Source organism: Anguilla rostrata, chromosome 14, assembly GCF_018555375.3.
Source record: "Anguilla rostrata isolate EN2019 chromosome 14, ASM1855537v3, whole genome shotgun sequence".
Classification (NCBI taxonomy): domain Eukaryota; kingdom Metazoa; phylum Chordata; class Actinopteri; order Anguilliformes; family Anguillidae; genus Anguilla; species Anguilla rostrata.
Window position 1 is genome coordinate 9,488,182 of NC_057946.1, and position 22,892 is coordinate 9,511,073.

General features: G+C 38.3%; 1 protein-coding gene across 4 annotated transcripts in view; it reads right to left on the minus strand.

Moving 5' to 3' along the window:
* Positions 1–22,892, minus strand: part of cntnap3 (contactin associated protein family member 3) — a 100,248-nt gene that overhangs the window by 21,721 nt on the left and 55,635 nt on the right. For all 4 annotated transcript variants that reach the window (XM_064308277.1, XM_064308276.1, XM_064308278.1 and 1 more), the window contains 9 exons: positions 22,416–22,677; positions 21,884–22,033; positions 19,271–19,442; positions 8,959–9,065; positions 7,197–7,316; positions 1,560–1,757; positions 799–955; positions 401–528; positions 6–176 (listed from right to left, as the gene is read on the minus strand). In XM_064308277.1, coding sequence (XP_064164347.1) covers positions 6–176; positions 401–528; positions 799–955; positions 1,560–1,757; positions 7,197–7,316; positions 8,959–9,065; positions 19,271–19,442; positions 21,884–22,033; positions 22,416–22,677 — 1,465 coding nt within the window. The remainder of the gene's footprint in view (positions 1–5; positions 177–400; positions 529–798; positions 956–1,559; positions 1,758–7,196; positions 7,317–8,958; positions 9,066–19,270; positions 19,443–21,883; positions 22,034–22,415; positions 22,678–22,892) is intronic.

Below are 22,892 nucleotides of genomic sequence, written 5' to 3' on the forward strand. Positions count from 1 at the left end.
CTTACAGCTGAGTTCAATCCGTATGAAATCTTTAATTCCCAGATTTTCCATGAAGACACCAGATGTTGCTGTGGTCTTGAATAAAAAGGATATGTCAGCACTCAGCTCTCCCTGGAACGTAGGGAAGTGGAGATAGGAGGTCTCCTTGTTGAAAAAGGCTGCATTCCAAAAATTCTCTAGTCAAAGAAATAGATAACATAAATAAGACATGATATATGAAATCATCAAACTGTAGTGTTTGTTTGAAGATTGCCCTCGGTTCTTATCAACCCCCCCAAAAAAAAGGAAAAAAAAGGAAACTGGATAAGCTGTATTAATTAAAAAACCTCTGATGAAAGACACAATCCTGGTTTTAAGAATGGACTATAACATACATTTGTATTATAAATGTATTACTTACTGTCACCATAGCACTGTAGATGGCCAACTTTGTAAGCTGCCTCTGATTCCGCTCTGTTTATGTCACCGAAAGATATTTCAGTGACAGGCAAATGGTCTTTAAATGACAGTGGGCCTGAATCATTTGTCCTGCGACAGAAATAATATGTATTACTAGTAGCCTGTGGTTCTCTATCATGCAACCAGTACACTGAGACCTGTGATTTCTCAAAACATTCGCAAATTACCACATTTACACATTTATTATTAAGCTGAAGTCAACACAGCAAGGAAATGTATCAGTGGTTGATAGATTTGATTCAACAGAGGGAGAAGAGAAGCTAAATATCCACAGTTGCACAAAATTGCATGCAGGCTTTTTCTATTCATCAGTCATATGGGTGAAAATGAGCAGTGCACCATTCTCTCCTGTCCGCATCACAGTTGCAGTAGTGACTGGAGTCAATGCAGCTCTCCTCCAGTCCGCAGGAGCATTTCTGAGTTCCGGGCTTTGCTCCGCCCCAGTAGGCGTGTGCCTCGCCTGTCCTGCCCACCCACCAGGTGAACGGATCACCATCTAATATAAGTACATGTTCATTCATAAACTAAATTAGACAAACCACGGCTATATGTATGTACATTATTACATATATGTATACATACATACATTTTATACAGCTACTCTTAATATAATCTGTGAACCAACATGTTTTACAATTTTCTTCCCTGGAATCTCTACAGCAGTGTAATCAATCACAACATTTGCATTGCTATAATAGAGCCCATATTGTTAAACATAAACATGCAAACACATGCACAAAAAACATCCATTTGCACATATTATTACAACAGCACATGCATATGGACACGCACATACACACTCCTACATTTTTACGCACAAAATAAAACGATTTAAGACATCATACCCATGAATTCCCTGGCTACAGTAATAATGTGCAAATGTACGGATTGCTAAATTGTACAAAAAAAAATTCAATAAGTCTTTGTAGAACTTCTACTTCCAAAGAATTAATGAATTTGCTAGAAATAGTATATAGTCTATTTAAGATGCTTACTGAAGCTCCATCTGTATAGTCCACACATGTCAAATTGGACAGGGGCTTAATAAAACTGACCTTCATTGAGAGGGGGATCAATAGTGTTAATAAAAAAGAGCTTACCTGGTGTGTTTAAGAGCCGTGACTTTTTGCAGTGGTAGGAGACTTCCTGTTCGCAGTGCTGTGCTTGGTTAATTATCGCCTGGAGCTGCTCCGTGTTAGCGGAATAGTTAAAATAAGCTAAGTGCTGATCTTTCCCACCAGATGATTTTAGTTTGGTCAGCTCCGTGTTATTGTGCTGAATCACCATCCACGTCTTTTCTGAAAAGACATTGGAAAATCATATTGCAATTGTGATTATGCCTACAAGAACTAGTGATATAAATGCAACATACCAATGAGTTACAAGGAAACAGCAAAAGGCATGAGAGGTCAATAAGAAGAATGCCCTGCAATTCCCCACAGTGTATTTAGGGGTAGTCACAAGTTCAGAGCAAGCCCCACTGATAACCCTCATCCCAAAAATCCATTTGTGATCAATTGTCCGAAAGCAGGTGGCCTATGAGGTTATATGTGGGTGTTAAAACTGAAAGGTTAACTGTGATACCAAATTCCATTTCCATCAGTCACCACCTACATTTCTGGTAAGGAAAACTAACAATACAAAGGAACCATATACACTCTTTTTTCCATGGCACGTTAACACACATCTCACATAAAATGCCTCTTGCATGACTGTGGCTTGGTGTTTCAACTGAGTTCATGTGGTTTTTTAGGGCCGATTCACCCATACTAGCTGTCAAATATTCGGCGCACTTCCTAACATGGGAATGGTCTGGATTTGACAGATCTGGAAAGACCAAATCACGATACAAGCTGATTTCCTGTCAGACAGGAAATCAACGGTTCAAACTATATTTCCTTGGCGTTCGTGTAAACAGCTGAAAACAAAAGTGTAACACCGGATTTAAAACCCTGTCTTTGGCTCTACGCAACACTACTTCACATCACGCCCTGCTGCCGCCGTATCTGAAGCGTGCAGTGTGATCAGAGAGAAATGTCTAGGGAAAAATACAAAGTGTAGGAAGGAAAGAGAAGTCCTTGGTTTGCTTATCCCTGGGAGAAGCCCAGCCTCGCCCTGTGATGAGGCTGGCTGCCTTTCATAAGTAACACCGGACTTTTCTTTGCAGAAATAGCTGTCATAACATCAATATTGTCAATATTTAACGTGCTGCAAAGGTGCTAATTTGATTGTTTTCAAAGGAGACGCTACACCAGGGATACTCAAATTTGGCTCTTGATGACAGTAGCACTGTTGGTTTTCATTCATCCCCTCTAGTCTGGACTGATTTAATTAAACCTGAGACACCAACTGAGTCTCTGACTCATCAGTGGCATTAATCGACCAATCAACTATTGGGTAGAAAAGAAAACCAGCGGTAACACTAGGCCACCATTGAGTATCCCGCATCACACCAACCAAGCAATTCCTCAAGCAGTCAAATATATTGCTGTCACCAAACTATTAGTTATGAGTGTCTGAAGTTTTGTTAGTGGCTATACTGTTAGCTTCTGCAACCGCAGCAGATGGCATGAATGTTCTGTTAATTGTTCTCCTTTGTGATGTTGTGTTCATGATGCAGCTGTGCTTTCTGAAATTAATTGAAAGTCAGAATCAGTTACTTTCTGAATTACACTGAAGCAGAGCATAACAGAAGAGAAAGAGACCATTGATGCTGACAGTGGCTGCGTTTATGGGCTGCAACAACAGCATCTGTAGTGATATAACAGGTGGCAGTGTGGAATAATGGTGAGGGAATTGGGCTTGTGAGTCCCTCTGAATTAATTTTCTTATTTATCCTTTATTTCTACAGGTTATCTCTCTGATACTAAAATCACTTCTACAAGAGGCCGCAGTCACACATGCATTTCCCTTGAATAAGACTGTCTGATCAATTTGTAAGTGCAATGTCTAAATTCCAAATATGATATAATGACAGTAACAGGTGTAGTTGAATGACTATGACATGCTTTGCACATTCATGCCAGATTTCACCAACGATAATAATGTTATGAGGCTTAATATAAAAGAAGATTTAGTGCAAGACTGACACCGATCAGTCATTAGGCCTTTGAACAGTATAGTGTAGGGACAGTACACAGTACAATAGATTGTCATGTGTGAGTGAGATAATTGCATCTCAAGTGAAGATAAGGGTGCATGGCCAAACCTAATTAGAGAATGTGGAAAGCATCCTCACACCTATACAATAACCCATTACTGTCTCCTTGCTTACTGTGACAAACACATTACCTAAATTAAAATACCTAAATTAATTTGAACACATCTTTTTGATTGGTGCTAGTGCTTGCGCTTGCATTTGCACACTTAGCACCAGGGCCTGAAGGCCTGGAACCAATCTGCATTTTTTCTTAAATTTGAATCTCAGTTTAATTCAAGTGATAATATTTATTTATTCATTCTTGTGAAGAAAAGCCAACACTTGCAGTCAAAGTTAAGAGCAAACGTTGATTGAATTGAGGCCAAGGTTTCAGTAACGCTAACTGAATTCTGTTCTACATATCAAAGAACCTTTCGAGAATGTGTAATTTACAGAGGAAATTATAGGCCTCCTTTATCTAATGAACTAATAATTTGAAGATGCTGCTGTGGTGGCACCTCATCAGAAATTCATATTATGTTAAAATGCATATCATGCCGAAATGAAACATTTTCAGCAAGCTAATCACATTCATTAAGAACAACACCCAAATGTACAGCACACAGCTCAGATAGTTAATTGGAAAGCTACCACAGAGGTTAAGGAATGACTGAGTATCCAGAGACAAGTACAGATCTTAAGCATGTGGACAGCACACGGTCAAATGGTGAATTGTTTATGTCGTGTGTGTGTAGAAGTTGTGTGTCATGAATAGGCAGGCATGATGATGCAGTGATAGTTTTCAATATGCATATGCATGCATGTAAGCTTGAAATACATTCGAAAGTGATAGCAATCAACATTTAAGGAGAAAATAATGAATGTGGACTGTTTTGAAGTTGTTGATATAATGTGCACATTTGTCAAATTTATTGTCTAAGCAATGTATTGTTGGCAGTTAAAACCAATCTGACAAGTGTTACATATGAAGGCATTAAGGATTTTTTTTTCAGATTTAATGTTGAATTCAAAATTTCATGGTCTCATAATTTCTGGAATTCATTCTTGGTATCCATGACAAAAGCATAGTCTCAGTTATTATATCTGTGATGTGTTTAAAGGCACACTTCTTGTCTGGATCTGTAGTTTTTTTTTAATCATTTTTTTTTCCTGAACATGTCCTGTATGTTACCTGCAAATATTAATGAACCAATGAAAGATGTTGATTTGTTCCTCTAATGGGCAGAAAACACAAAATACCTTTGTGTACTTGATGGAAGATAGATGGACAAACCATCACCAAATTCCATTTTTATACAGTGTCCTCCAAGATTATTCACACCCTTGATAGGAATGTGCAAAAGTAGCTGTATAAAGTCAGCCAGGCTGAACACATCGTGTTCCATTGCACAATTTTTCTATGGCAGGCTTATGTTAGAACATCTTTTAAGCCCAGGGAATGTGCATTGCTGTAAACTGGACATTTAGCATCATGTCAGTACGCATAAGGTAAGGCTTTGCTTTGACCTCAGAGCTGCTGTTTTACTGAGCGCGAGCTGATATATCTGTCAGTTTTGGCAGGGGTGGTCAAGCATGGCTGTCTTGGCTGTTGTCGGTCATGAGTCTGTACTGTGTCAGCGCGCCACAAATACAGTCAGGCATAATATTGTTGAGCAGCGCACAGAAAAGTGTCCGGCTCTAAGCATCCCGGTTGCCTCCCGTCTGCCACCCTGTGACAGTCATGGCATTTTTATAAAGCTGTTTTTCAGGTGAAGTTTCTTCATCATGCTTCCTTAGAAACGGGAACAGTTCTATGACTTGGTATGAATGTGCACATTACCGAAAAGAGTTGTTCTTGAAATTAACATTGATTGGTGAGGATTGTGCATTTTTTAGTATTTCACTTGTGAAAAAAGTATACTCAAGAAATACGAGACAATTTCTATTTTGACAAAATGTCTGTGCGCATGCACCTGAATGCATGTGTGCATACATGTGTATTTATTGTTTACAGCTCCTCTGTAAAAAAGACCTTGGTCTCAGTAGGACTACCCTGGTTAAATAAAGGTTAAATAAATAAAAAATAAATAAATGACTAAAATGTGTGAGTGTGAGAATAACCACACTATAAATCTGGTCCGGCATCACTTTACTGGCCGACTTTAAAATTACAGAATGCTTTTTTGAGGATTACTCAAAAAAAAAAGAAAACTCGTCTTTTGTCTGGCCTGCCTAACAGGCTGCTTAATCCTTATAACCAAGGGTCCTGTCGTCTCAAGAACCTGAACATCATGCCCTTCCAAAAACTGTTCAGGACTAACTAAATTAATTAAATAAATAAATAAATAAATATGTATTGCTGTATCAACAACAATTTGTGTGGAGCCCTTATGTAAATAAATGAATAATGAATTTATGAAAATATATGGGCATACAGTATGTCCACGGAAAATGTTTGCTTTAATATGCAAACATATTTTGATTAAATAATCAATTTGAAACTGCCAGTCAAGGAGTTTGTGCACCATTGAAACAGCTCAAGCTTGACTCAGCATGTTAGTGATCCATAGCCAAGTTGCCTGTCTAAGTTAATGAAATAATATGATGATATTGAACAATTAATGGTTGCAGGATAAATAGATGTGAGCCTTCAGATAATAGTATCACAGGCTGACTGCACACCAGTGCATTTCTGCTCTCAGGAATAAAATGGTTTTTTTTTTCTCCAGATTAATAAGTCATGATTTCATGAAATTAGAGGAAATTTGCAGGCAACAGATATGATTGTCATTTTTGTTTGCTTTCCAGCAGGCTCAATATGACAATTTTTTTTTCTTGATAGATTCATTCAATATGTGTTGGAATTTGATGGAGAGTTCATTACAATCTGTTATTTTTCTAACCATGATTGGCACTGTCATTGAACAAAGTGGATCTCTTTAAAAAAATGAGTCATAATTATGTACCGTGGACATGGAGAAATGTATCTTGTGCTTGGCCAAAATTGATTAAGCTTTCTTAATCTCATAGCAACATTTGCAGAGAAGCTTGTCAAGAGCGGAAAGCTAGCGGGCGGTTGGAAAAACAACTGCCACAGACGGAACAGAGGGCTCCGGTAGCCTGTGTTAATTTTCACAAAAGCAATGGTGCCTCATGAGGATGATGTCTCAAGGGAGAGTGGCAGCAGGCTTTTCCATTTCTCAAAGGATTATTTCATTGTTTGCAATGCCGGGAGGCTGTTAGGCCTGCTAATATTATAACAATTCCAGTTGTGGCATTGATACATTTCGCCCAGCAACCCACGGTCCCTCAATGTGCATGGAATGTCCAGGAATGTTCTTGTCAATGCTGTCCCATCCGCTTGGTCAGTATAATTCGAAAGAGACAAAGCGCTCTTATTCTAATGCGGATGACACCCATTTCATCTATCGCATCTGCCCCACAAACACGCTGACTTACGAGTCGTCTCTCCGATAGAAACGTGAACAATGGCCTGCGTGCGACAGCATCTGTGAGGCTCCACAGTGGAATTGACAGCGATGACATCATGTTGCCAGAAAGACATGATCATTACAGTGGACTAAAGCGCTCAACATACCTGTCATGTTGCACTTGACTAGCAGTGGGCTGAGGGGGCCACTTCCATCCAGGTCGATGTAATAAAGCCCAGATGCATTACCCTTATGTTTGTAAGCTTCGCAGGACCGCTCATAAATTGCTAGGAAACAAAACAAATAAGAAGGAAATCACAGGTATTGATATTTGATTCTTAGGAAACAATATCCATGCGGTCAAGCCGGTCCACAATTTCATGTGCATTTGAATGGTGACGTGTGTTTTAAGTACAGAATTTGATACACGTTTTTATGTTTTGCTCCTTTTTTCCATCATTCTGAAAGGTAAACACCTTTGCTATCGATACCAGACAGCGCAGATAAGTATGTGCTCTCAAGCATGTGATGTCAGCTGCTGCTTCTTATCACACCGCAGTTTATATGATGAGATGCTATCCAATCCCATCCCAGCGTGACGCTAGAATAGGCTGACCAGATGTCCTCTTTTCTTTTCTTTTTTTCCTTCCTTTTCGTACCAAAAATATCTGCCCAGGCAGTATTTGCAAATCTGAAAAATATCCAGTTAAGTTTTGCTAATTCTATAGATCTTATAAAAACAAATAGCGTTGTAATGTCTTCCAGCCCCAGTCCTCTTTATCTGAAGTTCACTATGCGTTGCCCCTCTGCTAGACCAATTGCATTGCCCTGTGGGACTGTGGGGAATTTGAATTATTAGGTACTGTGAGATATTAAGGGAGAGTGACAACTCCTGCTGGGATGAATTTATTAAATAAGCAGCCCCATTTATTTATTTATTTATTTATTTATTTTACAGAATCATCCCCAGATTTCTTCTTTGCCTGAAGTGAAATCGCATTTGTCATCTCTGTATCAGCCCCGACTGTAACATGCACATGCAGAAATAACACATCCAAATGTACGACGCTGAAACAACGGAAGCCACCTGAGGCACACTGGCTTTTCAATCAGCGAGTATGACAGAAAGCACTGAGGCATGCTCCGTCTGGAGCAGTGGAACAGCTTTCCACCAACAGCCCGTGAATGCAACACGACTGCATTATTAATGTAGAACATTATTGCATATGTGAGAGACAGGGTATTGAGAAAAAGCACGCATTCTAGCTTAAAGGTTGATGGTTTCTCCAGGGGCTGTGACTGTGTGATCCATTCAGTTACTGTTCATTCTGAGATACTCCAGTTTATGTTCTTTGGTTTTAAATGGTTTTAGGTCTCAATGGTAAATAATGTACAGGCGTATAAGCCCTTCATATTGCAGCTGTATATCCAGGCTATTATTTCTCGCCAACTCAGTGGGGGATATTGTAGAACAGATTTCTTTTCTGACGCCTTCATAATATTGTATTTTTTAACCGACAGACTAGTGTCACAGGCAAAGCGGAAATCTTTCCCATTTCTAAAAGCACTAATTTTACTGATCAAGCTCTAAGTAAAATCTAATTATGCAAAGAAAATTACTCTGTGAAGCCTTTTCTGTGTTCCTTACTCTTAGCAACTCATGTGTGAAAGTGTTAAATAGGCTAGCTATTATATTTGACTGACAACAGCTTAGTTTCATGTGAACCTTCTGCACAATTTATGATGACTGTGGACTCAGATAGGCTTTTCAGATCATTAAAAGCTCCTGCTTAATCCCTATCAGTGTTGAAGCTTTCTCAAGTGGACTGCTCGAACAGGAATTGCTGTATCAGAGGTAAGCATTTGACCTTGAATCAAATCAGTCTTTTGTTCAGTGACCTTTGTATAAGGGTTAGCTTATACACTTACAGCTGTGACATGTTGCTCCAATGTAGCCTGAGTTGGAGCAATTGCAGTAGAATGTGTTCCAGGACTGTGTGCATTTTCCTCCATGTTCGCAGTAGCTGGGAGAGCATCTGAAATGACAAGGTCGTTCATATCATTAGAAGAAAAATGTACTTACTTGTTTAAAAGCAGTTCCTGGTCATTCATACCTGGAAATTTGCTAGGCAGAAAAATGTCTTTGAATGGCCACAATATTTTTGAATGGATCCAACACTTACACAAAATTCCCTTGACCTTAAAAGGCAGTCCACCGATTGTTTCTTACCAATGAAAGAGGACTTATTTTCCTTTGTTATGAATGAATTCTAATTAACTCCCAACCTAACCACATCATCTACTACCACTGGAAACATGTGATATCATTTTTCACAAATCGTTCATAAAATTGCAGACAATTTCTTAAATGCTAAGTCCAGTTTAAATCACATACACTTTATTTCCAAATAATGGCTGTATTACACATTTAAAGATCTACTTGCAGAGGGGCTTGGTCTGGTGGAGGGAGGCGGGGCAGTCTGGAGCCACACATAATTTTTGCATGGGCACATACACCTGGGTTGTATTTAAAGGTTTGCTTTAAGCATGAGGCAGCTGGTTATAGCCTCTACCTTAAACTTGTTTATTCTTAAGCAAACATATATTTTCAGAATACTCCTGTTGCAAGAGATAATGCCAATTTCAAGTGAGACCTGGCTGAAGACATAATTTTATCAGTCCTGAAATTACCCTCATGGATTCTCAGCATGAATGGGTTTGGCTTGGTTATATATTAAAAAGACCTTCACCTAGACATCACTATGTATTGCTCGCTAATGTTAATAATAAATACTGATATATGCTCAACAGGGAAGTCATTCATGTAAAGAACATTACATATTTATATGTTAAATGAAAATACAGAAGCAAAGCCGGCGGATCATTGTGTTTGCAACACAAAATAACAAATAGCACAGGAGACAAAAGGCTCTGCATCAAATGACTGCCGTTCATACAGCTCCCACTTCTCAGACAGTTTCAAAATGGCCTTTCTGAATAGGGAGTTTAGCATCCCTAACAGAGCTTGAAATCATTCACTTTTGGCAGCGACACATGGAGACTATTGAGCTGCATCGTTGGAGCCCAGAACTGACTGCTGTTAGACGGAAAGCTTTGTTCTCCATTAATGTATCTGTTTTATTGATGCCAAGCATACGCTTTACATCAGTCGGCCATCAAAGGCCTACGCTGCCACTCTCCTCATGCCACACTGCTGCTCCCTACAATGCCCCAGTCCACAGATTTATCCCATCTATGGCAGTGGAATGCAGGGTATGAACATGTTCATACTAACAGATGCCGTATGAGATGCATAGCTTCACTAATTGAATATGAGACTCTCGATGGGGGAATCTCTGGGGTGCAGTTATTTTATCTCCAGCTTCCCTTCCACATGCTAATTCTAATGACAAGGATTACCTATCGCATCGCCAGGGTGCTATGGCCTGACCAATGCACTGCTCATTAATCCCTACTTGGGATGTTGGTGATTTACAAATTGGGGCCTTTTCTTCATTTGCACTCTTTGTAAGTCACCCTGTCTGAAAGCGTCAGTTAAATGCCTACAATTTAAATGAAAACTGTTAGCACCAATATAATAATTCCAAAAAGTGGTTGTTGGGGTTGGGTGAGAAAGATTAGAGATAAAATATGGTTTGGATTAATAACTGTTGTGTCAATGGACAGCCACAATGTAGTCTATATTCAATCTAATAGGACCCACGTTTGCCACCAGAACAGCTTGAAGTCTTCATGGCACTGATTCAAAACGTGCTGGAAACATTCCCTCATGATTTTGGTCCATGCTGACTTGGTAGCGTCATGCAGTTCCTGCTGATTTTTTGGCCACACATTCATACTGCAAAGCTCTCGTTCCACCTCATGTCCAGCCAATTCATATTTTTGGTCGTATAAAAATTAAACCTCTACACCACGTCTGTATACTTTATATATTCCGTTTCAGGCACATCATTTGGGGAACAAGCAGGTGTACCTAATAAAGTGGTCACTGAGTGTATATAACACACACACACACCTCACATTGCTGACAGGGAGAGCAAAAAATAACATTATCCATTCAACAGATTAATCAATTCTGTCACCAGGACTATATAATTAGAAAAATAATGATGCTCTGTGCCAGGACCCAGGCCTGTTTCAATGAATGATAAGAGATTGGCAGAGGTGCTTCCCACCTCCCACCTCTGAAGGTCTGAGCAAAATGACCCCGATCACAGAGGTGTAAGACATAGACATGTCATCATAGTGCAGCCAGTAACTGAGAGGCAGTCGCGGCAGGCCACAGAATGGACATCTAGCTGTTTGCAGGGCCTCCATAAATGGAATGTCACTGAGGTCCATGCTTTAAGTCGCATCAGTGGGAGATATTGGACCCAATTCTGTAGCAGCCAGCATACCACAGCTAACAGCATGGCCTCGACGATTTAAGCAGTATTATGCATGTGTCTGTTCAACACTGGAAAATAACTGTTTTGACTTAATCCAAAAAACGTGTATAATGCCAAGAAAACATTAAAATCTGGCCCAACGCCATTGCCTTGGTCTTTTTATTGTTCCTTATTTTTTAAGCCAGTGAGTAATCTTGTATATCCTCATAAGACAAAATAAAAACATCAATGCAATGGTTTCTGGTGGGTAACTGTTGAAAATGAAAAATATAAGAATGCGGAGGGAGTAGAGGGGCATATGCAAATCCCAACAGCCCAACAGTCAAGCAATAAACAGGAAGTTCAATCTGACTTGGCAGGACCTTGAAGGCCTTTCAATTTGTTCCCACCCCTTGTTAGAAATCTTAAACTTAAATATCATTATAACAAAAAGGGTACAGAATGCATCTCTAGTATTTTACAGTTGTAAATAGCATCTCCTTCTCAAAAACATTTCAGCACTGCTAGCAGATGTTGTGCTCCTTACTCCTGTCCATCCTTTGGACATCTTTTGTTGTCTTGTAGAAAGAGATGTAGAAGAAAATGTTCTCAGAGCAACATCTCTCCTGTACCGAAACAACAATCCTTGTCAAAATGAGATTCTTTTGAAGGCATTTGAAGCAAATCCCCTGACAAAGGGGGGTGGGTTGTATTAATGTCTAAACTTACGTACAAGCAAGAGGTGCTGTGCCTCCTAGCGGACAAAACATTCTACAGGCCAGTGGTAACCAACCCTGTTCCAGGAGATCTACCATACTGTAGGTTTTCTTTTCAACCCTAATTTGGCACACCTGCCTCTACCAATTAGTAGCTCAGCAAGATATCTAGCTGCTGAATGAGGTGTGCTTTATTAGGGTTGAAATGAACTGCTTGGTTACCACTTCTATAGGCCATTACCAGCTGATCCTAGAGCGCAGTTAAACACTGATATTGATAAGGTCCTTACAGATGTACATGCTAGATCTTTGATTTCTGACGATGAGTTTAAATATTTGACAAATGACAGTTCTACTAAGCCAATTTTTTTTTACATTCTTCATAAGGTACACAACTCCCTGTCTAACCCCCCTGGTCACCCATTGTGACAGGCAATAATTATTTGACAGAGCCTACAGTATGTGAAACATTTTGATTTATTTTTGTGGCCCATAGTGGAAAATTTGTCTCGCTACACAACTGGTCACCCAAAGAATACACTACTTGTTACTTTTGATGTCTCAAGCCTCTGTACTAATATCCCAGATACAGAGGGTTTGACTGCTTTAGAATACTTTTTGATTCGTGCTGATGCATCAGATCCCCCACTGAACTTTTCCTCACTAAAAACTAGAGCACAAGTATTATTTGCAGATCAATGGCACTGCTATGGGAGCAACAATGGCTCCAGATGATGCTAATTTATATTTGGGGTATCAAAGATTTATATCTCTGGAACAACATGCTTTTTCCTCCAATTTGATTTAATGGAGGAGATATATAGATGGCATTATTGTAATTTAGAAGGGCTCAACTAGCTGGAAGACTTTTTGCTATATATGAACAGTTGGCATGACTCAATTAAATCGACCTATCACATTGATCTAGTTAAAGTCAGCTTTCTTGACACACTAGTTTATTTAAAAAAAGACAGTTTAAGATAAGATTTGCTACTTTTTCAAAGAAAGAAACTGCAAAAAACAGCCGCCGGTGTGCCAAAAGATTTCATCCAGTCCCTTTGAAAAAGGGTGGCCAATTTTTACATTTACATTTTATCAGAAGCTGTCGTTCAATCTAATCATCTGTATTCCAGTTTTTTTTACAGCGTGGCTATCCTGATACCTGGTTACGCTCAGCTGTTTACAATTGCTATGAGACCCCAAAGTCAGATTTATGCACTAAACTAAAAAAAAAAAACCTTCTAAATTGTTTTCCCGTATATTTAAAACAACATATAATCCAGTGTGTCATCAAATCAGGCAGATAGTCAATGCACACTGGCATATTTTAAGCAGTGACCAGCATTTTAATAATTTGTTTGAACATTCTCCTTTAATAGTTTATTTGAGGGTGCAAAATCTTAGAGACAGACTTGTCAGAGCAGTTCTCTTTTATATGTAGGGAAAACCAAGCTCTGAACATACAATAAGAGCTCTATTTGCAGGGAAGACACCAAGTCTCCAATATTTCATAAATTCAAGGAGGATCAACATTCTCAGTCTGACTTCAAGTTTGTATGGAAAGGGTTTTGTCTCATCGAAAGGGTAGTGACCAGGATAGTAAACTATTACAAAGAGAAGTGTTTTAAATTTTTTAACGAAACACTCCCTTTCCCAATGGAATGAAAAAAGAATTGGGCTTATGTTTTCTTTAGAAATACCTCCTGTCATGTACAGGTATTGTTTTTTTCTTTACATACATGATGTTTTTGTATATAAATGGTACAGAAACTGGGAATTATGCTGTGGAGAAAGAAAAAAAAAACAAAAAACTTAAATTAGGTTTTTTTTGGGTGAGGGTACGATCTCTTGCAGCTTTTCACATTTATTGGGGCCTCTGTGTGTCAATTGCCTTATTAATGAGCAGTTGGCTTAACTGAGGACCAACAGGTCATTATTTAACTAATCTGAGAACTGGCATGTTCCTTTAAAAAAAAGTGCTCGTGACTTTCCAGGTGAGACCACTGAGGAAAGCTATAAACTGAAACATTCGCAGCTCCTTTTAATAAACTGAACACTTTATTCTTTTTTCCCCAGGTTATTCTGCAAATAAACTGCTGCTGAAGCAAATCTTGACTTTGGTCTTTTTTTAAAACAGTGTGTGAACAGCATGTTCTACTATTTTGAATTTTCTCCTGCTCCACACACCTGTCGCTCAAGATAGTGTTACTGTATGTTCATCAAGTGTAACAATTTCTATCCTTATTTTAAATGTTGAAAATGTAAATAAGCACAACAGCCAAGTCACGTCATCCTTATTTTATACTGCCATAAATGATAATTCATTCAACAATTTAGAATTTGTATTTACCATTAGGATGACCAATAAAATGAGCCCTCCAAGCTGAACGCCTGTATTATACAGTACATGCTTCACTCCATGCTCCACTTCTTCAAAATCACAGCTGAATATGACACAAGCGTCACCTGTTTAAGTGTGCCTGACAACCAAAGATATGCTACCTAATGGGTGAAATGACTTTCCTTGAACAAGAGTGCTTTAATCTCCAACCGCAGACTCTGCTGGATTACAAAGACACTGTAGCTGTACTGTACCAAACAGGGCAGAGTATACTTTGTATCCCTATTCATAAAGGAAAAAAATCCCCCAAAAATTGAGGATGGGATTTAGCCAATCTTCCTACTACAGGCCAGCTTATAACATATTGAAATTTGGCACTTCTGCAACTGTGAAATATAGGACATACGACAACTTGTAAAAGTTTTCAGCTGATTTGTAAAGTTTATGAATACGCAGTTAATGTGACTTGGATTAATGTCTTATAATCTCAATGCATAGGTGCATTTCTGAGAAGTAAATCTTCTCACATCCACGAGAGCAATGGTAATGTTTAGGTCTCATTTTACTAGCCTTCATAATTCATAAATTTAAGAACATTTTCCATAACAAGAGCTGTGAGACTTTCTTTTTTTTTAATTTTTTTTTTTACAATGAACAATAACTATAGCTATGTTTCCCATAGAAATTATGCTTGTTGTGAGGAAAAGTTATCACATAGTTTGAGCTGGCCCAAACCGTTATCGCAAGAATGACCACCTTTTTATTGCAGCCACTAAGAAAAAGTTATTAGTTTCTCTTAAGGTGCATTTAGGCCGCTTATCATTTGTGCCTTTACAAATTGTATATACATTTGTTTTCTCATTCCGTTCATGATCAGTCTCATCTTGCATCTCTTCTAAACCAATGCCTCATGTGGGTGTACAAGAACGTCATTAACAAACTATCCTGTGCAATAAATGTAATCATATTTTCATGGTGATATATGAAATCAAATGATATAATATTAAGCCTATGCTATCCAGGTGGGAATTTATCTTAGTTCTCATGATTCCTCATGACAGGAAGATTTGGTGCTTGATCATTCAGAGACCATGTTGCTTTTTTTAAAGTTGTGCATCAATTTACATCCCAGAAAAACTACCTGCTTAGTGGGTAGCCAGTTATATGTGAACTATCCATTACAGACTGATTTGGAAAATAAAACATAAAATTAAAAAAAAAAAAAAAACAGGTGTATATCTGGCTTAATGAACACTACACATGGAAGATGTGACCACACAGGGCCCTTAACCAATAAAAACATTCATGTCTTTAAACTGTGCTAGATCACAACAAACAGAAACACTGAGGTTGACCGAGTCTGAAAATGCCTCACATAGTCACCAGCTTATTTCACTAGCATGAGCAAACCATTATGCTTGTATCTTTATATGTGACCTATTCTTAAATGCTGTTGATTCCAAATGATGAATTGTTGTGCAACAGCCTATTTCTTGTATTCCAATGCATTCTTTTCAACACTGTAAATATTTGCCCGACACGTCTCAATGATACAGCTTGACTGGGGTCTGTCTGACACTTCAGTACCTGGGGACCGTGTACAGTAATTGCTGTGACCAGATAATTGTAATGCTCGGGAGGCAGAGGCTTGGCATATTTTCGTTAAGCTGCAATCGATTAAAATTTAATGGCCCTTATCCTAGCATTGTCCCTAAGGGACTAATCTCTAAGAGCTCAGGTAACATGGCAGCATTACTATTGGGCAGATCATGTTCAGGAATCTTTAAAGACGTCTGAGGCAAGTACTGTACAACATATATTATGGCCCCAGCATGTACCAAAATGGATTTTAAAACCAGAATGCATCCATCATCCTTTTAATTCAAAAGGCTTAATGTCATCATCGTAATGTGTATTTATACACATGACAGGCATGTTTCTTTTTGTAATACACTCAAAAAGTAATTCAGAATAGGAAGCATTGTGAGATATTCAAGAACAGTAGCAACTAAAAATTCAATGCATCTACAGTGTATTATACAGACAATACTTTTTTGTTTTTAAAATTAAAATAAATAAATAAATACTCTGTGCAACCTTTAAGATAGATTATACTGGGAATTACAAGAAAATATGCAGACAATCCTTTATTTTCAATATCACAAGGGTCATTGTTGAAGTTTAATTTACATCCTTTACATTTAATTCAAACACCAGTGACTTATTTATTTTTTATTTTTTGGTTTTCTGAGGGATCCCATGCTTAACAGTATACAATGATCACACCTTAGAGGTATGTGTACACATTTCAGAATGACCTTCCTTATCTATAACATAGGCCCAAAGCTGTTGAAATGGTCACACCCTACAGGTATGTGTACACATTTCAGAATGACCTTCCTTATCTATAACATAGGCCCAAAGCTGTTGAAACATGCGAAAGCATCTACTAACAATGTCATTTTCCTGCCAGATTCTAGATGACTGATTGGCCTTTCAAATTCAATAATTGGTCATAAAATGTACCAAATTTAACAAGTTTTGGAGCAGTAGAACCTAGCCACCAAAATGAGCAGTGCATATCAGGGAGTAGCAAAAAATTTTAGCAAAACTGTTTGTGTGTGAAAAAAAAAAATGTTCCGCATTTTCCAAGAATACATCAAGGAGCTCATGTTTATGGACACTGAAATTAAAATTACATGAAGGGAGATTCAAGCACATCGGTTGCCAGATGCAAAATTGCAGAGTAGCCAGTGCAGAGTATGCAGCGCTTTAGGATGCTTTTTTCTCAGAACGGCTCCGTTAATATAACAGTTAGTCGGCAGCTGTGCCATACATTTATATATTTTTATTCCAAATGCTTTCTGCACAACCACTGAATCACCTTCCAGGGGGTAGCTGCTCCTATGGAAAGTCTGCTGCTTGAAATTGGCAGTTTATCCAATTTACAAAGAACTGGGAGTTTAACCATTTACAAAATGCCTATGTGGATGGATTAGAACACGCCCTAGGAGAAAATTGTTCTGGGATCATTATATGTGAACAAATAATGAAACATCCACCATGCGAGTATGTTGCTCACATATCATTTATAAACTAAGCGCATTCACAAAAGTTTGTTCAATTCAGTGGCTGTCAACATCATGTTTTGTTTTATATTAACAAGGTTTTATCTCCTGTTGTATCTCTCTTATCCCACTTCGGAATACTGAATGTAATTTGCAGTCCTGTCCCATCACTGTGGCATCCTCTGTAAATTGAAGAACAGTGCAGACCAGTATGTGCGCTTCTTTTCCCTTTGCAACCCACCACCAGGCTGTGCAATCATAGCAGCAGACATCACTTATGCAGACAGAGCAGATAGAATAGAAGACTGCAGTAGGCAATGAATTCCTAGTCTCCTGAAACCCACCCAACCTGGGAGATGATATGGCAAATTGTGTATCTACACGGCTGCCGGCCAGACGGTGCAGCTTTGTTCAGGATTAAATTTCGGATGTTGGAGCACATTACTGCACAAAGGTCTGGAGCAGGGGTGCATTGACTCCAGTCCCAGAAGGCCGTTGTGTATGCTGGTATTCGGTGTTTCAGCACTTAACTGCTTAATTTAAGTCAAAGTTTGACCAAAGAGTCCACATACATTGTTTCAAGGCCTAAATTGCCTCCTGATTGATAGGAAACCACAGAATCTGCAGACACTGAGACCCTCCAAGACTGGAGTTGTTCACCCTGATGTAGTGCTTTCATAAGCCACTCGACAGCCCAGTGAAACTATGTTTTCTGAAAATTTCTTGATAAAATTAAGGATGAAGTACACCGCAGTTAGATTGAACAGAAGCTACAGTCTCTTTGATCTGAAGCATAGCCCACTAATGCAGGTTATCTGTGATCACGATACAATGGATACCTTGTCCAGAACAAGATGGGAAAACAACACCAAAAAAAATAAATAATAATACCCTAAAATCCACAGACAATTTGAAACACACCAGCACTGTGAGATGTAACAAATCTCATACAGGGGTGGTCTCACAATGTTATTTTCAAAGTATGGCTTCCACTGAACAATAACTCTAAATTTCATATGCTCCACTGCCTGTGTTTTCTGCTGATTTGTCTTCTGTGTGATTTGCCTGACCACAGTAATCTTATCTGCTTTTTTTCCACTGTCGCCCTCGGTAGATAAATTGCGTTTTCAAAAGGTACATCTCTCTCCCACAAGTTTCCTCAAAGTAACGAAGTTCAGAGGGAAAAATTACTTTTAAGACACAAGTAGAAGTCAAGAACCATCAAGCGCTCAGCTCACAGCTCATTCATCCTGTCATTAATGCAAAAAGAACTCTGTTAAATACTTGGTAATTGCAGCAATGTAACAGTAACATCAGAATAATGACTATTTTGTCAATATTTAATCAGACATTTTAAGATAAGCAGGCACTGGTTGTGCTTGGCAGTTTTACAGCTCTGTTGCCACTTGATTGAAGAGCAATTGTTGCTTTACTTTTTGATTCTGAGTAGGGAGCTTTACCACTCAGAGGGAAATTCAGGTCACTGCAAGTAAACATTGCTAACTTACTACAATTACCACATTATTACTCCTTTATTCTCAGCAGTGGAGGAAAATAAATGCACTCATATTTTAGAGGCAAATTACACCTTTTAAATATATAAATACTATATACAACAATAATAAATGCACACACAAACACATACATTATCTGACAGACACCACAGATTAAACAAATTGCAAATATATGAAACACTGTATATGGAAACTCAAGATTCAGACTACTTACCTATCAATGATCCCACATAAGTCCATTTGCAAGTCACTGAAATTACCCATGATTCTCTGTTGCACCTTGATTAAGTCCACAGCAATATTGTCGACATATATTAGCTGCATACATCCTTGAAAACTGTTGAATGGGTTTCTACAATTTTGGTTATTTTTGTTTTCAGGACAACCTGTAAATGCCAAAAATAAAAATAAGCCTTCAATATGGCATAAGAAATACATTCATGAACTCAATACAATATTTTTTTGTTCATGTAATGCAGCATGTAGGATATAAATCACATGCTGTACATACACAAGAATAAATGGCACAGCAGGGGTGGTGTGTGTAGAAAGCTGAGGGCTGTTAACCAGCCCTGAAGTGCGATATATTCTTGTATATAGGCCGTCCATTTAGAGCTACCAGCTGTCCTTCCTTTATTATATACAGTTAAAAGCTATAAACTGCACAGTAAATCTCTTAGAGTTGATTTTACATTGAACATTTTGCGGTTTGGAATTGTTCTTGCAGCTATTTACGGCAGAAATCTTTGTATAATGTGTTGAAGTGAAGGACACACAGCAGTACTTAAATATTCTGTCAGACCAAGCAAATTACCAATCTCTTGAAGCTACAGTATGTGGTCAGCACCCTATAATTGTACCGTGCAACCCACATGCGACAATCAGCATCCATCCTTGACAACTTTAATCTTGAAAGAAATATACCGTTGTGCATTCAAATAAATGGAGCTGAGAGAATGGATGCTTTTTTTTCATACATACTGCATACAGTGTTATCGAAGTTACAGTATAGTACTCAAAGTAGTACACAAGAAATAGAGTAAGAACATGGTACAGCATTTACAGTAGCTGCAATAGCTATAGTATTGTAGTACTTCAGTCGTGTCTGTACATAATAAATTTAAGAATTTATTAATAAACTGAGTAAATCAACTTATTTAAAAGTATTTGGAAATTTGGATAGGATTTGAATATACCCTAGTCTTTCATCATTACATCTGGGTTATTTCTTCATCTGGAATGCTTACAAGTAGGTTACACTGTATATATATCCATTTGACACCATTTATCCATTTGTTTTATTACATGGCAGCTGAGACCACTTAAACCCACTGTTTTACTATCTCCAGATGCATGCATACTCACATATTCATATTATCACAGCTCCAAGCTCATGCCATTATCGAGTTTGCTATATATTTTCTGCTGAACATTAGGTTAGGGTGCTATAATTGGAACTTGAATTGGCCTATTTTGTGTACTTTCAAGTGTCACCTAATGGGGACATTGCAGCAACCCTGCTAACATTTGACACATTTAGTCACAAGCAGGGTGTAAATCCAGGGGACAAGTCTGCCTATGTATGATGCAAAAGACTAAGTTTCAAGTATACAGTAAGTTTCAAAGTATCTTTTAAGGCAATGAATTATGATCAAAATCAATCATGATCAGGAATTGTAGTATATCACATTAATTTAGATGATTTTTCTCCCATTTTCATTGTACAGTGAAAAACTATAGCACAAGGAAAAAAAATAAAATAATGAAAAGTGACAGATGACAGCATCTACAGTATATGCAAAAAGATCCCATCTGAACCCTCTTACCCAAATGCAGAGATAAACGCATTTCAAGTTACTTCTTTTCAATAGAACCTGCCCGTTATTTTGTTAACTCTATAGACCTTGAAAAGGCTACATTAATTGCATTAAACTCCTGTTATTTAATCACGTATTTACAATTCAAGATACATTGTTTAAATTGAAAATACTAATTTGATTAGTACAGAGGAAAAAAAAAAAATTAGATAACTGTCCCAATACTTTTGCATTTAACTGTATTAAATGGTGTTCAACATTGTCCCATGCCAACATACAACATTCATTGTCACAAGGATGCATCATTGTCCAAATGAACACTCTTGCCCTCTCAATAAATTTGTAGGATTTATACAAAAGACTACAATAATGGTATTCCTGCTGAACAATACACACAGTGCCCAATAGCTGTCCACTAATGGCCCACTGTCAGCACAGCTGTTGGTCTGCCAACATTTTGCAAATCAGCACTGCAGCAGACTGCTAGCAGGCAATCGAGATGGGGCTCATCCATTAAGAGCAGGCTCTGCTCTGTTCTCTGCTGAATGGTCCTGTATCTAGGAGACTGCTGGAGTACCAATTTTCAAAACACTGGCTGTGGCCGGTGGCTGTCCAAGGGTTCTTACTTGCTTCGTTCTATGTATTATTTTATTATTATTTTATGACCATTCAAAGCGAGTAATGTAGACCTGTCTGAAAATGTGAGATTGAGGTCAAAGGTATAAGTCTATACCAAGATGTTTGAGACATGAATCTGATGCTAAATGACTCCACAGCCCTTAGAAAGTCATAGAGGTGGAAAAATAGAAAACTGCTTTCTCTACATTAGCTTCATTTTGAGATGGCTTATTACAGTGTCTGTTCTCTCCTTGGCCTTGGGAGGACTCATACAGTATGTTGTACATTCGCTGTAGCGAAATGACTGTGGGAAACCTTCAGGATACAAAATAATTAGACATCAGTGCTTTGACCATATTCAATCTTGTATGATGAATAGTACAAATCCTTACCTCCAAAAAATAAATTGTTGCCAGAAGCAACATGGAAAGGTGAACTTGCATGTGCAGCAGACCCTGCCTCTTTGTCCACGGTTAAGCTTACACGTCCTCTCTTTGCATTTAGTTCCAGAGAATGCCATTGTCCGTCATTTAAGCCAGACCCTGAGAAGATTGAAATGTACGTTTTTAAAGATGGAGAAAATCCCACAGAACTACACATTCTATCAAAATTGACTCTTGCATGACATTTTTTACTTCTGATGTGGCCATAAATGACAGTGATGTTTTATTTCGAAGAATACAAAATGTCAAGGAACAAATGCAGTCTCATTTTTAATATGTACCAAGTTATTAAAAAAGGATATGCTTGCAGATGAATTCCTCCCACTTGTTCCCTATGTCACAATTATAACAATACACTGAAGTATTCACCTTAATGAGATACATTGGCTGCTACACACACTTTGAGCCGAATACATTTCAAATATCTGGGTAAAATAATTTCTCATAAATTTTGAAATGAGAAGCATGTGGATGATATTACCTGTTGTAGCATCGGCCAAAATTCTCCCAGCCTTAGAAATTTGTAATTTGACTTTGCCCTCACTGAGGTAAAGCCACAAGCTTCCTGCATGCTGATGCATTTCAGTAGTCATCAGAAGACCTGCTTTGTTCCAAGTCCTGAAATGCAGGCTGACTGACAAACTCTCCTTCTGAAGAGGCCCTGGCAACTGCAGGTAGCTCTCAGAGCCTAGGAATGTCACTGGAACGTCAGCAGGCTCAGAGCAAGCAAATGTAACATTTCCCTGAAAGTACACATATTAATTATTTCCAATAAACAGGTGCATTGAGTACAAATTTGTCTTGACAGCTCATGGAGGTGAGGGTGTGGGGTAGGAGTGGTAGGTGTTCTCACTAGCTAACGGATATCCTGAAGAAGGACAATTAATATCACAGTAATGACATTAATCAACCTTGTGGAAATGAGATCCACATGGCCATGCCTCATTTGAATGTAATG